This window comes from Porcisia hertigi, chromosome 16 (assembly GCF_017918235.1).
Source record: "Porcisia hertigi strain C119 chromosome 16, whole genome shotgun sequence".
In the NCBI taxonomy this organism is placed as follows: domain Eukaryota; phylum Euglenozoa; class Kinetoplastea; order Trypanosomatida; family Trypanosomatidae; genus Porcisia; species Porcisia hertigi.
The window spans coordinates 65,356-79,906 of record NC_090575.1 but is presented as its reverse complement, the minus strand read 5'-3'; the positions used below and the strand labels follow the sequence as shown (position 1 = coordinate 79,906).

The 14,551-nt window shown below is 54.9% G+C and overlaps 6 protein-coding genes across 6 annotated transcripts; all 6 read left to right on the top strand.

Annotated features, from left to right (window-relative positions):
• Positions 1-2,200: 2,200 nt before the first annotated feature.
• On the top strand, positions 2,201-2,728 carry JKF63_05223 (uncharacterized protein; the record flags this gene model as incomplete). The annotated part of the gene is made up of 1 exon (XM_067901191.1): positions 2,201-2,728. The coding sequence occupies one exon, from the start codon at positions 2,201-2,203 to the stop codon at positions 2,726-2,728; it is 528 nt and encodes a 175-aa protein (XP_067758193.1).
• Positions 2,729-4,389: 1,661 nt separating this feature from the next.
• On the top strand, positions 4,390-4,788 carry JKF63_05222 (uncharacterized protein; the record flags this gene model as incomplete). The annotated part of the gene is made up of 1 exon (XM_067901190.1): positions 4,390-4,788. The coding sequence occupies one exon, from the start codon at positions 4,390-4,392 to the stop codon at positions 4,786-4,788; it is 399 nt and encodes a 132-aa protein (XP_067758192.1).
• Positions 4,789-5,722: 934 nt separating this feature from the next.
• On the top strand, positions 5,723-6,250 carry JKF63_05221 (uncharacterized protein; the record flags this gene model as incomplete). Its single annotated transcript, XM_067901189.1, has 1 exon — positions 5,723-6,250. One exon carries the CDS (start codon positions 5,723-5,725, stop codon positions 6,248-6,250), a length of 528 nt encoding a protein of 175 aa, XP_067758191.1.
• Positions 6,251-7,908: 1,658 nt separating this feature from the next.
• Positions 7,909-8,307, top strand: JKF63_05220 (uncharacterized protein; the record flags this gene model as incomplete). The annotated part of the gene is made up of 1 exon (XM_067901188.1): positions 7,909-8,307. One exon carries the CDS (start codon positions 7,909-7,911, stop codon positions 8,305-8,307), a length of 399 nt encoding a protein of 132 aa, XP_067758190.1.
• Positions 8,308-9,492: 1,185 nt separating this feature from the next.
• On the top strand, positions 9,493-10,638 carry JKF63_05219 (uncharacterized protein; the record flags this gene model as incomplete). Its single annotated transcript, XM_067901187.1, has 1 exon — positions 9,493-10,638. The coding sequence occupies one exon, from the start codon at positions 9,493-9,495 to the stop codon at positions 10,636-10,638; it is 1,146 nt and encodes a 381-aa protein (XP_067758189.1).
• Positions 10,639-12,907: 2,269 nt separating this feature from the next.
• Positions 12,908-13,801, top strand: JKF63_05218 (uncharacterized protein; the record flags this gene model as incomplete). Its single annotated transcript, XM_067901186.1, has 1 exon — positions 12,908-13,801. One exon carries the CDS (start codon positions 12,908-12,910, stop codon positions 13,799-13,801), a length of 894 nt encoding a protein of 297 aa, XP_067758188.1.
• Between the last annotated feature and the right edge of the window lie 750 nt (positions 13,802-14,551).

Genomic DNA, 14,551 nt, shown 5'->3' with positions numbered 1-14,551 from the left:
AACACAAACACCTCCCACCGCCCCTTTTTTTCTCCCCTGCGTTATTGCTCGATCTGATCTCTTTGTTCGTAAGTGGTGAGAGAAAATTTTTTTATACCTCGCACACACGCACACACACAACAGAGAGGTGGTAGTGACGACCACTCGATAAGTAACGTTAAAAATTACACCCGTGAAGAAAAAAAGCAAAAGAAGTGAGAAAAAAAAACGAGGTAGTGCACCGATAATAGCGCCCGCCGAGACGTTCTATATACATATATTTATATATATTTATATATATATATATTTTCTGCTCCCCCCCTTCCCCCCTTCCCCCCTCCCCTTCCCCACACGCATACATTTCGGTTGGCTTGCATGTGTGGGTTTCCGTCAGTTTCTGCGAATGCGAGTCGAGCGAATGCAACTTTAGTGCTTGTTTTTTTGTGATTGTGACCTAGTTTTGCACTCCAAGAAGGGGGGCCTTGTGTGCCACCTAAACGTGTGTGCGTGTGTGTCGGTTGAACGAAGAAGAGAAACAAACAGAGTTTCTGTGAATTAGAAGATCCATACATGTGCATGCGGAGTTAGTCTGTCGCTGGACAGTACACTGGTTAGCTGTACGGTACGAGGTGTGCAATTTAGTTTGAATCGGTGATATGTAAAGACTCTGACGGCTGGTGTCACGCAAGAAGAAAAGGGGTACTCCAGCATATATTAGCTCTCTCTCTCTCTCCCCCTTCCCCCCCCCCCCCGGAAGAAAAAAAAATAAAAGAAAAACAAAGGAGGACAGCGCGCCCGCACACATACACGTATACACGCATTTATCAGAGACTGCTTCTATTAAGACGAACACATACTTTTTTTTTGTTTTGTTGCTGTTGTTTTTGGTTTCCCTTGTGTTTGACAATAGGACTACTACTACTACTATCCCCCACCCCCACCCCTCTCTCTCTTCTTCCAGTTTTCGTTTTGTTGGTCGCCTGCCTTGGCGTGCGCACACACGCACAGATAGACATCGCCCCGCAAGAACTCACCAAGGCCCCCCCCCCCCCCTCCCCTCCCTCAACCTCACTGCCGCGTTTTTTTCTGTGTTTCTCCCTTTCTTCGGACTTCTGAGTCGCTCCCGGTCTCGTTCGTGTTTGTGTGATTTGCTTTGTTATTTTTAGTGCTCTTCTTTTTGGAGAAAAATCATTTGGATCTCTCCTGAGACTTGAGAGAAACGGCAGACCTCCCCACCCCCCCTCCACTCTCCACAGACACACAGAGAAGACTCGGCACGCGTGTTGATCGAGACATTTTTGTTTTCCCCCTTTTATGGTCTGTGCGCCGTGTTTTTGCCTTTGGTTGTGCCCACAAAGTCCCTCTCTCTCCCTCTTCCACCGCTCTTTTTTTTTATTTTTGTCCGCGTTTTTAAGCTTTTTTTTTCGTTGTTGAACTTCGTAATTAAAAAAAAGAGAGTTTGTATGGTGACTTCTGCCGAGCAGAAGAAGAAGTGTCTGTCTGTCTGTGTGTGTGTGTGTGTACCCCCTGTGCCTTTGGCCGTTTGTTTCAGACAACGCGTGTGTGTGTGTGCCTCCCCTCCCCTCACCTCCCCTCCCCCCTTCCGTAGCTCATTGACTTGTCACTGAGCTCCACTTCCGCCCTCGCCAATCCGTCTCTCTTCCTCTCTCTCCTTTTTCCCCCATCTAGTCTGAATTCTCTGTAGAGCCCACATCTCTTGTTAAAAGTTTAAAAAATTGTATTCTTGTGTGCTTGTAGCCCCCTTTCCCTCCCCTCCCCCCTCCCCCCTCCCCTTCCCTCAGTGAGGGATTCTGTGTGTGTGTCTGTGCGTGTGCGTGAGTGCAATTTTTTTTTCGTGACAGTAAGTGTTGCATTTTTCAGGCGAAACAGACGAGAGGTGAAGGCGTCGCTCGACTCACGAAAACGTTTGCACCAAAAAGATACACACACGCACAATACAACAAGAAAAAAAGAGAAAAGGAGGGAGCAGATCAGCTAGAATTTTCTTGCCCCTGCTGCTTCCTTTCTTTTCCTTATTTTTTCCTTTCACTACTCCCTTCCCCCCCCTCCCCTCCCTTCCCTCCTCTCCGTTGTGTGTACTCCAGGTTTTGATTATCTCGGTCTCAGATAACACGCTCGGATTTTCCTTCCCTCCCTCATTGGACCTCCCTTTCGCTTCGCTTTTTTTTGGAGTTGTGTGTGTGTGTGTGTGGACATAAAAATGGAGGTGAACAGCACGCTGATTGACTGCTGCGACCCCAAGCAGCCGTCGCGGGTCCTTTTCCACTTCCTCATCCTCGACGCACCGTCCCCAAGCAACCTTCCAACATACATCAAGGAGCTGCAGCGTCGCAACGTGCGTCACCTGGTGCGGGTGTGCGGTCCAACTTACGATGCCGCTCTTGTGAAAAGCGGCGGCATCGAAGTCCACAGCTGGCCTTTCGACGACGGCGCGCCGCCGACGCGCACGGTGCTTGACAGCTGGCTCAAGCTTCTAGACTCAGAGCTTCAGCTCCAGGAGGCAGATCCGTCTGCGCCTGCGCCGACCATCGGCGTGCATTGTGTGGCGGGCCTGGGTCGCGCACCGATTTTGGTGGCGTTGGCGCTGGTTGAGTACGGCAACGTGCCTGCGCTAGACGCGATCGCACTGATCCGTGAGAAGCGCAGGGGTGCCATCAATCAGATCCAGATGCACTGGATTGCCAAATACAAGCGACGGCGCCAGGGTGACGGCTGTGCGGTCATGTAGGCCCGATTCGTGAGGAGCCCGAGTGGTGTAGCGCTCTCCAAAACGTACTCGCAGACAAGCGTATAAAAGGCTAGAGTGGATAAATCGCATCTGCGTTTGCGTAGTGTGTATGTCTCACCCCCTCCACTCCCCCCCCCCCTCCCCCTCCCCTCCACCCTAAATTGGGGCCTGTCCGCACTGGGCATTTCGCTTTTGCGCTGTCATTGTGTGCTCACTTCTCATTTAACTCACCCCTATTTTTCACTCTTCGTGTTGTTTTCATGTTTTTATTTGACGTTTGGCGAGTCTAACCACCTCCCCCACCCCCAATCTGAGACGCGTGGTGCACTTCATGTCTGTGTTGAACCAAGAGTATGGATGTTAGCCATCCTGGGTTGTGGTTCAGGCAAAAGACGTGCGCCACTCCCCCTCCCCCTTCCCCCCTCGGCCACGCACCCCTTTTCGGCAGGTGTTCTATCCAGCACTGGAGCGCCTGTTTCCTGCGTCTCTCTTACTCTTGTTTTTGCGTATCTACGCCGTTTTCAAATTACATTTTGCGGGGGAAAGGAGGGAGGGAGGGGGGGAAGGCAGGCAGACAGGCAGGCGCTCTCTTCCTCTTTCCCTCCCTCCCTCTTCGATATGTCCGTGTGTGTGTTTTCTGCAGCCTCCAGGCACGTTATACCGCCGTTCGTCAGATCCACAAAATTATCCGCGCACACCCCAGGCGATAAAAACAGAATGCGCTTGTTTCTTTTTGGTGGAGAGGGAGGGGGAGGGGAGGGGCCGGCTAAGATATGCATGACCAAAGTCTGAAGATTGTAAAACATGGAAAAAGCACACCGACCAAATGATCAAAAAAAGGCCCCCGTCCGTGTGATCGAAACCGTCCCAGCATCGTGTGTGAGGAAGGGATGGGAGGCGGCAAGGCACGGAGGAGAGGGCAGGGGTGAGGCCGGAGAAGGGGGACCGGCCTCATTTATCTACCCTCTCTTTGTGTTTTTACCCTTCCGCTCCCCCCTCACTTACACACGCACACACACACGCATGTATGTACGTGTGCATACATCTGTGTGTGCTTCTAGATGTCCTGCTCGTGCGGCGCTTCTCGCGGCTCGAGCAATCCATCATCGGTGAGCGCTCCCAATTCCCAGGAGATAGGCATACGCACGTTGTTCTGTATGCACCCCAGCAAGTGCCCCTCTCCACCTCCAGGTGGTGGTGGGGAGTAGGAGGGAGGCGGATCCGTCTTTCTGTGTGGTAGCGGGGTGGAGAGCCAGGGGACACCCTGTTTTGTTTCAGTGTTTCTCCGCCCCCCCCCCCCTTTATCATCTATGCCACCTGTAATTATTTTTGTCCTCGCATACGCTTCATCGGCTTTCACACACACACCCTCACGCACGTATGGCCTCTGCATGCCTTCCATCCACTTTCACGTACACCTCTCTCTTTCTCTCTCGCTCTCTCTGTAATCAAACTGCGTACTCGCATGTTCAACAACAAAAAAGCGGTCACATAGAACACGTTGATCTTTGAAAAACAATTACCCGGTCCAGGTTGGCTTACAGCCCTTGTACGGTGTGTTTTGTGTTGCCAGGAGGGAGGGCCGTCAAGCTAGCGCGGCTCGTGCCCCCCCACCCCCCACCCCAGCCCACCCCAGCTCAGCCGTATTCTTGACGGGACGGATGGAAAACGCACTGGTGCAGGTGGTGCATCTCCGGCCACCAAAGACACTGCTCCGATACGACGCTGCTGCCCACAAGGAGAAACTGAGCCGTCAGCCTCGCCTGTATGCCTCAACGTCCCCCGAGGACTGTGAGACTGTCGCCGAGGATGCGCTGATGGTGGGGGCGTTCACTGATCTCCTCGACTTCATAGCCGGTGCACAGCAGGAGTGCTACGCCCTCTTCGGCGAAGAGGATGCACGGTGGTCTCTCGACGACTGCGCTGCGAAGGAGGACTCCGCCGGCACGATTGACAGCAGCAGTGTCCCTGTGAATTCTTGCGAATGGAGTGAAGGGGACGGCCACGATGCCCCCGAAGGTGACGCTTCCCCGCGGAAGCGTAAGCGCTCACAAGCGTAGTGGGGTCTCACCGTGCCACGTGCAATGGGGTATACCCCACACATTTGAGCAGAACTGAGAGAGAGAGTTGTGGACTGCGTAGTGGGCACATGGTGCACCACCGCGCGTGCAGGCATACGGTTTGGTACGCCTGCTGCTCTGCTGAACACATTCCACACGGGTTGATTATTTCGTATCATGAGTAGTGAATGCATAACCTCTTTTGCAAGAAGAAACGAGTTGATGAGGGAGGGAGGGAGGGAAGGAGATGTGCAAGCAGCAGCAGCGGATGCGCACACATTCAGGCATCCGATCTGGCTTGTAGAAATCGGGGGTGTGTGTGGGGGCGGCGATGCGAGGCCGAGATGGAGTTAGGGACCGCACGAGGGTGCTGCCCAGTTTCATGTCTCCATACCCCCCCCCTCCCACACACACATGATTACCTGAACTCATTGGTTTCTGACTCTCACTCTTTGACTTCCTTGAAATATATATATATCCGCTGCCTTGTATATATTACGTCTCACGCACGAATGCACGTCCCACTTCCCTCATTTTCTATTCTGCTGGAGTGTGAGTGCAATTTTTTTTCGTGACAGTAAGTGTTGCATTTTTCAGGCGAAACAGACGAGAGGTGAAGGCGTCGCTCGACTCACGAAAACGTTTGCACCAAAAAGATACACACACGCACAATACAACAAGAAAAAAAGAGAAAAGGAGGGAGCAGATCAGCTAGAATTTTCTTGCCCCTGCTGCTTCCTTTCTTTTCCTTATTTTTTCCTTTCACTACTCCCTTCCCCCCCCCTCCCCTCCCTCCTCTCCGTTGTGTGTACTCCAGGTTTTGATTATCTCAGTCTCAGATAACACGCTCGGATTTTCCTTCCCTCCCTCATTGGACCTCCCTTTCGCTTCGCTTTTTTTTTGGAGTTGTGTGTGTGTGTGTGTGGACATTAAAATGGAGGTGAACAGCACGCTGATTGACTGCTGCGACCCCAAGCAGCCGTCGCGGGTCCTTTTCCACTTCCTCATCCTCGACGCACCGTCCCCAAGCAACCTTCCAACATACATCAAGGAGCTGCAGCGTCGCAACGTGCGTCACCTGGTGCGGGTGTGCGGTCCAACTTACGATGCCGCTCTTGTGAAAAGCGGCGGCATCGAAGTCCACAGCTGGCCTTTCGACGACGGCGCGCCGCCGACGCGCACGGTGCTTGACAGCTGGCTCAAGCTTCTAGACTCAGAGCTTCAGCTCCAGGAGGCAGATCCGTCTGCGCCTGCGCCGACCATCGGCGTGCATTGTGTGGCGGGCCTGGGTCGCGCACCGATTTTGGTGGCGTTGGCGCTGATTGAGTACGGCAACGTGCCTGCGCTAGACGCGATCGCACTGATCCGTGAGAAGCGCAGGGGTGCCATCAATCAGATCCAGATGCACTGGATTGCCAAATACAAGCGACGGCGCCAGGGTGACGGCTGTGCGGTCATGTAGGCCCGATTCGTGAGGAGCCCGAGTGGTGTAGCGCTCTCCAAAACGTACTCGCAGACAAGCGTATAAAAGGCTAGAGTGGATAAATCGCATCTGCGTTTGCGTAGTGTGTATGTCTCACCCCCCCTCCACTCCCCTCCCCCTCCCCCCTCCCCTCCACCCTAAATTGGGGCCTGTCCGCACTGGGCATTTCGCTTTTTGCGCTGTCATTGTGTGCTCACTTCTCATTTAACTCACCCCCTATTTTTCACTCTTCGTGTTGTTTTCATGTTTTTATTTGACGTTTGGCGAGTCTAACCACCTCCCCCCCACCCCCCAATCTGAGACGCGTGGTGCACTTCATGTCTGTGTTGAACCAAGAGTATGGATGTTAGCCATCCTGGGTTGTGGTTCAGGCAAAAGACGTGCGCCACTCCCCCTCCCCCTTCCCCCCTCGGCCACGCACCCCCTTTTCGGCAGGTGTTCTATCCAGCACTGGAGCGCCTGTTTCCTGCGTCTCTCTTACTCTTGTTTTTGCGTATCTACGCCGTTTTCAAATTACATTTTGCGGGGGAAAGGAGGGAGGGAGGGGGGGAAGGCAGGCAGACAGGCAGGCGCTCTCTTCCTCTTTCCCTCCCTCCCTCTTCGATATGTCCGTGTGTGTGTTTTCTGCAGCCTCCAGGCACGTTATACCGCCGTTCGTCAGATCCACAAAATTATCCGCGCACACCCCAGGCGATAAAAACAGAATGCGCTTGTTTCTTTTTGGTGGAGAGGGAGGGGGAGGGGAGGGGCCGGCTAAGATATGCATGACCAAAGTCTGAAGATTGTAAAACATGGAAAAAGCACACCGACCAAATGATCAAAAAAAGGCCCCCGTCCGTGTGATCGAAACCGTCCCAGCATCGTGTGTGGGGAAGGGATGGGAGGCGGCAAGGCACGGAGGAGAGGGCAGGGGTGAGGCCGGAGAAGGGGGACCGGCCTCATTTATCTACCCTCTCTTTGTGTTTTTACCCTTCCGCTCCCCCCTCACTTACACACGCACACACACACGCATGTATGTACGTGTGCATACATCTGTGTGTGCTTCTAGATGTCCTGCTCGTGCGGCGCTTCTCGCGGCTCGAGCAATCCATCATCGGTGAGCGCTCCCAATTCCCAGGAGATAGGCATACGCACGTTGTTCTGTATGCACCCCAGCAAGTGCCCCTCTCCACCTCCAGGTGGTGGTGGGGAGTAGGAGGGAGGCGGATCCGTCTTTCTGTGTGGTAGCGGGGTGGAGAGCCAGGGGACACCCTGTTTTGTTTCAGTGTTTCTCCGCCCCCCCCCTCCCCCCTTTATCATCTATGCCACCTGTAATTATTTTTGTCCTCGCATACGCTTCATCGGCTTTCACACACACACCCTCACGCACGTATGGCCTCTGCATGCCTTCCATCCACTTTCACGTACACCTCTCTCTTTCTCTCTCGCTCTCTCTGTAATCAAACTGCGTACTCGCATGTTCAACAACAAAAAAGCGGTCACATAGAACACGTTGATCTTTGAAAAACAATTACCCGGTCCAGGTTGGCTTACAGCCCTTGTACGGTGTGTTTTGTGTTGCCAGGAGGGAGGGCCGTCAAACTACCGCGGCTCGTGCCCCCCCCCACCCCAGCTCAGCCGTATTCTTGACGGGACGGATGGAAAACGCACTGGTGCAGGTGGTGCATCTCCGGCCACCAAAGACACTGCTCCGATACGACGCTGCTGCCCACAAGGAGAAACTGAGCCGTCAGCCTCGCCTGTATGCCTCAACGTCCCCCGAGGACTGTGAGACTGTCGCCGAGGATGCGCTGATGGTGGGGGCGTTCACTGATCTCCTCGACTTCATAGCCGGTGCACAGCAGGAGTGCTACGCCCTCTTCGGCGAAGAGGATGCACGGTGGTCTCTCGACGACTGCGCTGCGAAGGAGGACTCCGCCGGCACGATTGACAGCAGCAGTGTCCCTGTGAATTCTTGCGAATGGAGTGAAGGGGACGGCCACGATGCCCCCGAAGGTGACGCTTCCCCGCGGAAGCGTAAGCGCTCACAAGCGTAGTGGGGTCTCACCGTGCCACGTGCAATGGGGTATACCCCACACATTTGAGCAGAACTGAGAGAGAGAGTTGTGGACTGCGTAGTGGGCACATGGTGCACCACCGCGCGTGCAGGCATACGGTTTGGTACGCCTGCTGCTCTGCTGAACACATTCCACACGGGTTGATTATTTCGTATCATGAGTAGTGAATGCATAACCTCTTTTGCAAGAAGAAACGAGTTGATGAGGGAGGGAGGGAGGGAAGGAGATGTGCAAGCAGCAGCAGCGGATGCGCACACATTCAGGCATCCGATCTGGCTTGTAGAAATCGGGGGTGTGTGTGGGGGCGGCGATGCGAGGCCGAGATGGAGTTAGGGACCGCACGAGGGTGCTGCCCAGTTTCATGTCTCCATACCCCCCCCCTCCCACACACACATGATTACCTGAACTCATTGGTTTCTGACTCTCACTCTTTGACTTCCTTGAAATATATATATATCCGCTGCCTTGTATATATTACGTCTCACGCACGAATGCACGTCCCACTTCCCTCATTTTCTATTCTGCTGGTGTGTGTGTCTGTGCGTGTGCGTGTGTGTGTTGTGCTGACTAATGCTGCCCGGCGCCGCTGACAGCACTCGACGCCACCCTTGTGTTGCCCCCCTTTTTTTCCACAGGTCGCCCCTACTGCCCCCCTCTCCCCGGTTCTCATCTTCTTTTAGATGCAGAGAGAGAGGGTGAGGAGTTGTCAGCTCTCGACCGGGATTTTTTTTCTTTATCGCACGTACACGCACGCACAGAGCGCATCCACGGCTGACGTCAGCGGCTTGCGTGCTATCAAGTATCTTTTGCGGGGTGTGGGCTCACTGGTCCTATTGTACAGGAAGTATTCTCAAGGCGTCGTGCTCACGGCACGCAACGGGGTGCCGCTAGACTCTGCGCGCGGGCACAGCGCATTGAGCGGTTGCGTTTTTTTTTTTGTATCGATGCGAAAAGTGTAGAGCGAACACCAACCACATTTTCCAACGGGCGCCTGCTACTCTCATCTCACAGAAGTGGATGTTCTACGAGACAGGCGCCACATACATTAGTGAATGAAACAAACTGTGGCACTAGAAGAGACGCACACATAGCAGAAGAGGCGAAGAGGGGGGGGGGGAGGAGGAAAACTCAAGACAAGGTCTTGTGTTCTTCAAGGGGTCCCACATGACGGACGCAATCGCTCACTTCACTGCGGGTACCGCAGCGGGTATGGCGGGTGTTCTTGCCGAATACCCACTCGACACTGTGAAGACACGTATGCAAGTGAGCGCCCCAGTGAAAGTGCCCTGCATCTGCAGCCCCATAAGCGTTACGACAGCCATTAGTGCTACTGCAGCCGCGCCGAGGACGACGTACTGGCAGTGTGTCTCCCATCTTTACCAGTGTGGTGGTGTCCGATCATTTTACAGTGGGCTGAGTCTGCCCTTGGCAGCCCAAAGCGCAGAAGCCGCTGTGATCTTCTCGGTCTACAATTCATCTCTGCAGCACTTCCTGCGGAAGCAGCAGCTGCAACCTCAGGAGCAGGAGCAAGGTAAAATATCAACGTCGTGTGGTGATCACACGCCACGACTCCATGGGCTTCGTCAAGATGACAGCAAACATAGACAGCAGCAGCAGCAGCCACAGGTTCCGGTGTGGAGCTCTCCTGCTCACTGGAAAGCCTCGGCGTGCGCGGGTTTTGCCGTGTCCTTTGTCTTGACACCAGTAGAAATGCTCAAGTGTAACAGACAGATGCACAGCGCCAGGCCGCATTGGAACCATCGCCAAGCGACGGCGCGCGAACTCGCTCGTCACCTCCTGTCTGCACACGGTGTAAGCGGTCTCTACACCGGTATGGCCGGTACTGTGATGCGGGCTGTACTGGGCAATATGGCATACTTTGTGTCATATGAGCAGTGCCGAGAGTGGCTGGCGCACGGATTCGCACGATCGTCGCACGATGACGAAGTTGTACCGATGTGGCACTCCATGCTGGCCGGTGGGATCAGTGGATGCTGCTACTGGACCATCGCATACCCGGCGGATGTGGCCAAGACAAAAATGCAGGTGTGTCCTTTGGCGCGACAACAGGGCTTCACGAGGACCCTCGCGAATGTGTATAGCAGCGGAGGAGCGGCGGCGCTGTACCGTGGCTGGGGTGTGACGGTGGTACGGGCGTTCTTGTCAGGCAGCATCGTCTTCACTACCCACGAGCACTGCTGCAACTATTTGAGGAGGAGCCCTAGTGCACTCACGCATGTGTACGACAGCGCGGTGGCATCGACACCGAAACCGCCTCAGGAGCCGCAGGCAGCGCTCATTTCTCACTGACATTGACGCGGGGGTGTGGGGGAGGGAGAGGGAGAGGGACATGTACAGAGGTGAAAGATGAGGTTTTGCCATGACGCCTTACCACACACACACACACACTCTACTAGACTGCCCCCCTCTCCCCCCCTTCCTCCTCCACCACCTCCCCCCCTCTCAACCTGCTCTTTCCTGGTAATCAGTGGCGCAGTCAAACACACACACACACACACAAAAACATTGATGATCGTGGCTTAGGTGTTTGTCACTGTACCCGTCGGCCCCCCCCCCCCCGCCCCCCCCCCCTTTCTCTCTCTCCACGTTACACTCCTTTGCATGTCATGCGCAGCCACTACGTTCTCGGCTTCATTTTTCAATACTTCGTCTCTATCGTGTAAAGGTAGGCATCGCAGACGACCGCAGCTCTGTGTGCGCTTTCCTTTCTTTGGTGCTCCTCCCTCTCTCTCCCCTTTTACCCCCTCTTATATATCTTTTCAGGTTTAACTTTTCTACTCCGCTTCCGTCTCGTCACATGTCGTGTCGTGTGTCACTGCCTTTCTTGTCCCGAGATCGATCGATTGGAGGGAGAGGGGAGTGGAGGGGAAAGCCAAGTCCGTGGGAGCGGAAATGGGGTATCGAAGGTTGTTCTCTTTCTGCCTTTGCGCCTCGGGGTAGTGTGCGCACCACTAGTGACATCTCTGCTGCAGTTTGATGCCGCTCACCACACCACCGTCGCCCCCATCTGGTGTTGCGGTTGATGCTGTACCACTTTATCCGCCCCTCTCCGATTTGCTGTTGCCGGTGCCTGAGTGCTTTTATCTGGTGTAGCTGTAAAGTGTGTCGCTGTGCCCCCCCCACCTGGAATATCTGCTTTCCCCCCCCCCCCCTAAAGCAACGCTTACTCTTAATAGTCGTAATGAACTCAGCCTTTTGGCTTCAGACGTGCTCAATAGATGCGCCCCCCCTCTCCCACTGGAGGAGGGCTCATCCTATGTTCTGTACACCTTTGTTGTTCCCGCCCCCCCCCCCCTCCCCTCCTCCTCTAGCCACTCTTATCTGCGCTGAGGTGCCATGCGCATCTTCACTTCTACTCCCAGGCCAAACCGCGTGGGCACATCCACCCCAGTAAAATGGGGGGCTCTCAGTCACTTCGGTGCTAGTCTATTGCCATCATCAGCGTTGAAGCGCATCACACCAGGATGCAACGGTTTGTCGTTCCCGGAGGGGAGGGAGAGAGTGTGTGTGTGTGTGTGCGTGTGTGTGGGCGGTCCGGGTATAAATAAAAATTTTACTTGTTGTTCAGAGCGGCCGTGACACGTCTGTGTGAGGGAGAGCGACAAGCACGCTCGCTTCGCCGGCTCACCCACGTCTCTGTGGCCCGTTCGTGATGCAGACACGATGGCGCTCGAAATAATTTCTATTCACTGATAAAGTGGAAGGGGAGAGACGGCCCCCCCCCCTCTCTCTCTTTCACACACACAGACACACACCCGCCCTCTTGTTGACGAAGGGCGAGGAGGTGACACGTATGCAGACGTTTGTCATGTTGACTACTGAAATGGAAAATCCTGTGAGGGAAAGGAGGGAGGGGAGGGGAGGGGGGGGGCAATGTCGCCCCCCCCTCCCCTCCTTCTCTCTCCCCTCCCTCCCTGGCGCGCTCTAAACGACGTTCTCCCCATCTAGAGGCGTCGGTGTTCTGTGGGCGTAGTGTGGCACTGTGAGAGGTTCCCCCCGCGGCTCTTCCAGAGCACGCGACTTGGGGCAGTCCTGCAGGGCAGGTGTTTGTAGTGTGATACCTTTCATCGAGCTCTTCTTGTTCGTGTTTCTCTCACACCTCTCACAGATTCCACCGCCGCCGCTGCGGCCTCCTCCTCCTCTTATAAATTGTGTATAGGCACTTGTCGGCTGCACACCTTCTTCGCCCAATTCTTTTTTTTTCTTTCTCCCGTCTTTTCTGTTTTCTCTACCCTATGACGCTTTTGAGACAATGCCTGCCTCCCGTGTGTGATAAATAAATAAATAAATAAATGTGTGTGTGTATTCTTCTTCACCCACACTACCCCTCCACACACTCACACACACACTCACTGTCTCTCTATTGCGGCGCAGTCCCCTCCCCCCCCCCTTCCGTTTCACAGAGTGGAACTCCGTGATACCGTTGCGTCGCTCGACCTGCAGCAAGTGCTTTTCCTTGCCCTCTTCTTGGCGACTCTACTCGGTGTGGGATACCTCGAGTGGCTTGAGGCTTGGGTAAGGGGTAAGAGGAGTAGGGAAGGGGAGAGGGGCTTGAAAAATGACTCTGTGTAACGATATCATCGCCGGCACGGCTAGTGGGGTTGCGGGTGTGCTGATCGAGCACCCGTTTGACACTGTAAAGGTGGTTCTGCAAACCTACGGTGGCACGCGGTACGCAGGGTACGCGGACTGTATCACGAAGCTCATCCAGGAAGATGGTCTAGTGGGCTTTTACCGTGGTGTGACGGCCCGTCTGCTGGCCTCCAGCGTCGAACACGCATGGGTGTTTGCATCGTACAAGTGGACACTGCGCATGGTTGGCGCGGGTGATCGACCTACTCCATGGCAGATCTTCATGGCCGGGTGCAGCAGTGGTGTGGCGGCGACAGTGTGCCTCACGCCATTCGAGTTGGTCAAGTGCCGTATGCAAGCCGATGACACAAAGGGGCGCCGGCGATACAGTGGATCGCTGGACTGCGCCCGGCAGATATTTTCTCAGGACGGCTTCAAGGGGTTCTACAAGGGTGGGTGTGCGATGCTCTGTCGGGAAGTTCCAGGCTCGATTGTGTGGTGTGGCTCCTACGATACGTTAAAGAACTGGATGACACCAGAGGGGATGTCGACGCAGGCATTACCGCTCTGGAAACTCATGTTGGCTGGTGGGGGAAGCGGCGTGGCCTTCTGGACTCTTTTCTACCCATCAGACATGGCCAAAACACGCATCCAGGTAGACCCCGCGTATGGGTCGCTGCATATTTGGGGGGCCATGGCACGCGTGTATCGTCAAGGGGGGCTGCGCGGGCTCTACCGGGGCTGGACTCTCACGGCCGCCCGTTCGTTTCCCTCTAACGCAGTCATTTTCGCGGTCTTTGACAGCTGCAACCGCGCACTTGCTGCCCCTGCGCCCTATTGCGAGCAAGAGAAGAAGGGGAGAAGCGAAGGAGGGAGGTAGGGGGGTGGGTGTGTGCCGTTTATTTCTACCCCGGTGACCGCGAACCGCTCTTGTCCTCGAGGGGGGGGGGGGGGAGGGTCGAGCGCCTCCCACGCAGGAAGCTTACAGCGATTCACCCATTCGGATGTCAGCGAACCAGAGCATGGGCGGCAATGACCTCGGGGTGACCTGCGCTGGTGGACAGGTTTTTCTTATTCACATGGGCGACAACGTGCCGACGTGGCTGGAACACACTTTACTCGGCAGCGATTACCCTCGACCGGTGTGGTCGGCTGAGCCACTCCGTAGTTTCCCCCGCGGGAGCACTATGCGAATAAGCTCAGCTTTGAGAAACGGCCGGCAGTGCAGGGGGGGGGGGCGTGGGTGAGTGGAGCTTTGAGGCAGTGTCGGAGCTCAGACGAGTGTGTTGGCATTATCCATATCATGCGCTTACTTCTGCTCCACAGCCCACGTGGATCGGTGCGTGGACGAGCTGCGATTGAGCTTTTCTATGATGTTGTACGGTGCAGCGGAGATGCAAATCTAGACGGACACCTTTAACTCACCGCTTCCTGCGTAATCTGGGTACTGTTGCAGAGTATCCTGTTCGCGTGCGTGCGGTCGGGCCGTACTGACGCCTCACATTCTCCAGTATCCCTTTTCTTTTTCTTCTAACTGAGGACAAACTTTCTATTCGGTTGCAGCGGTGCGGCTAGTGTCGCCGCGTTCCCGAGCACGATATGACTCCGCTACAGACAAGTGAATTGTCTA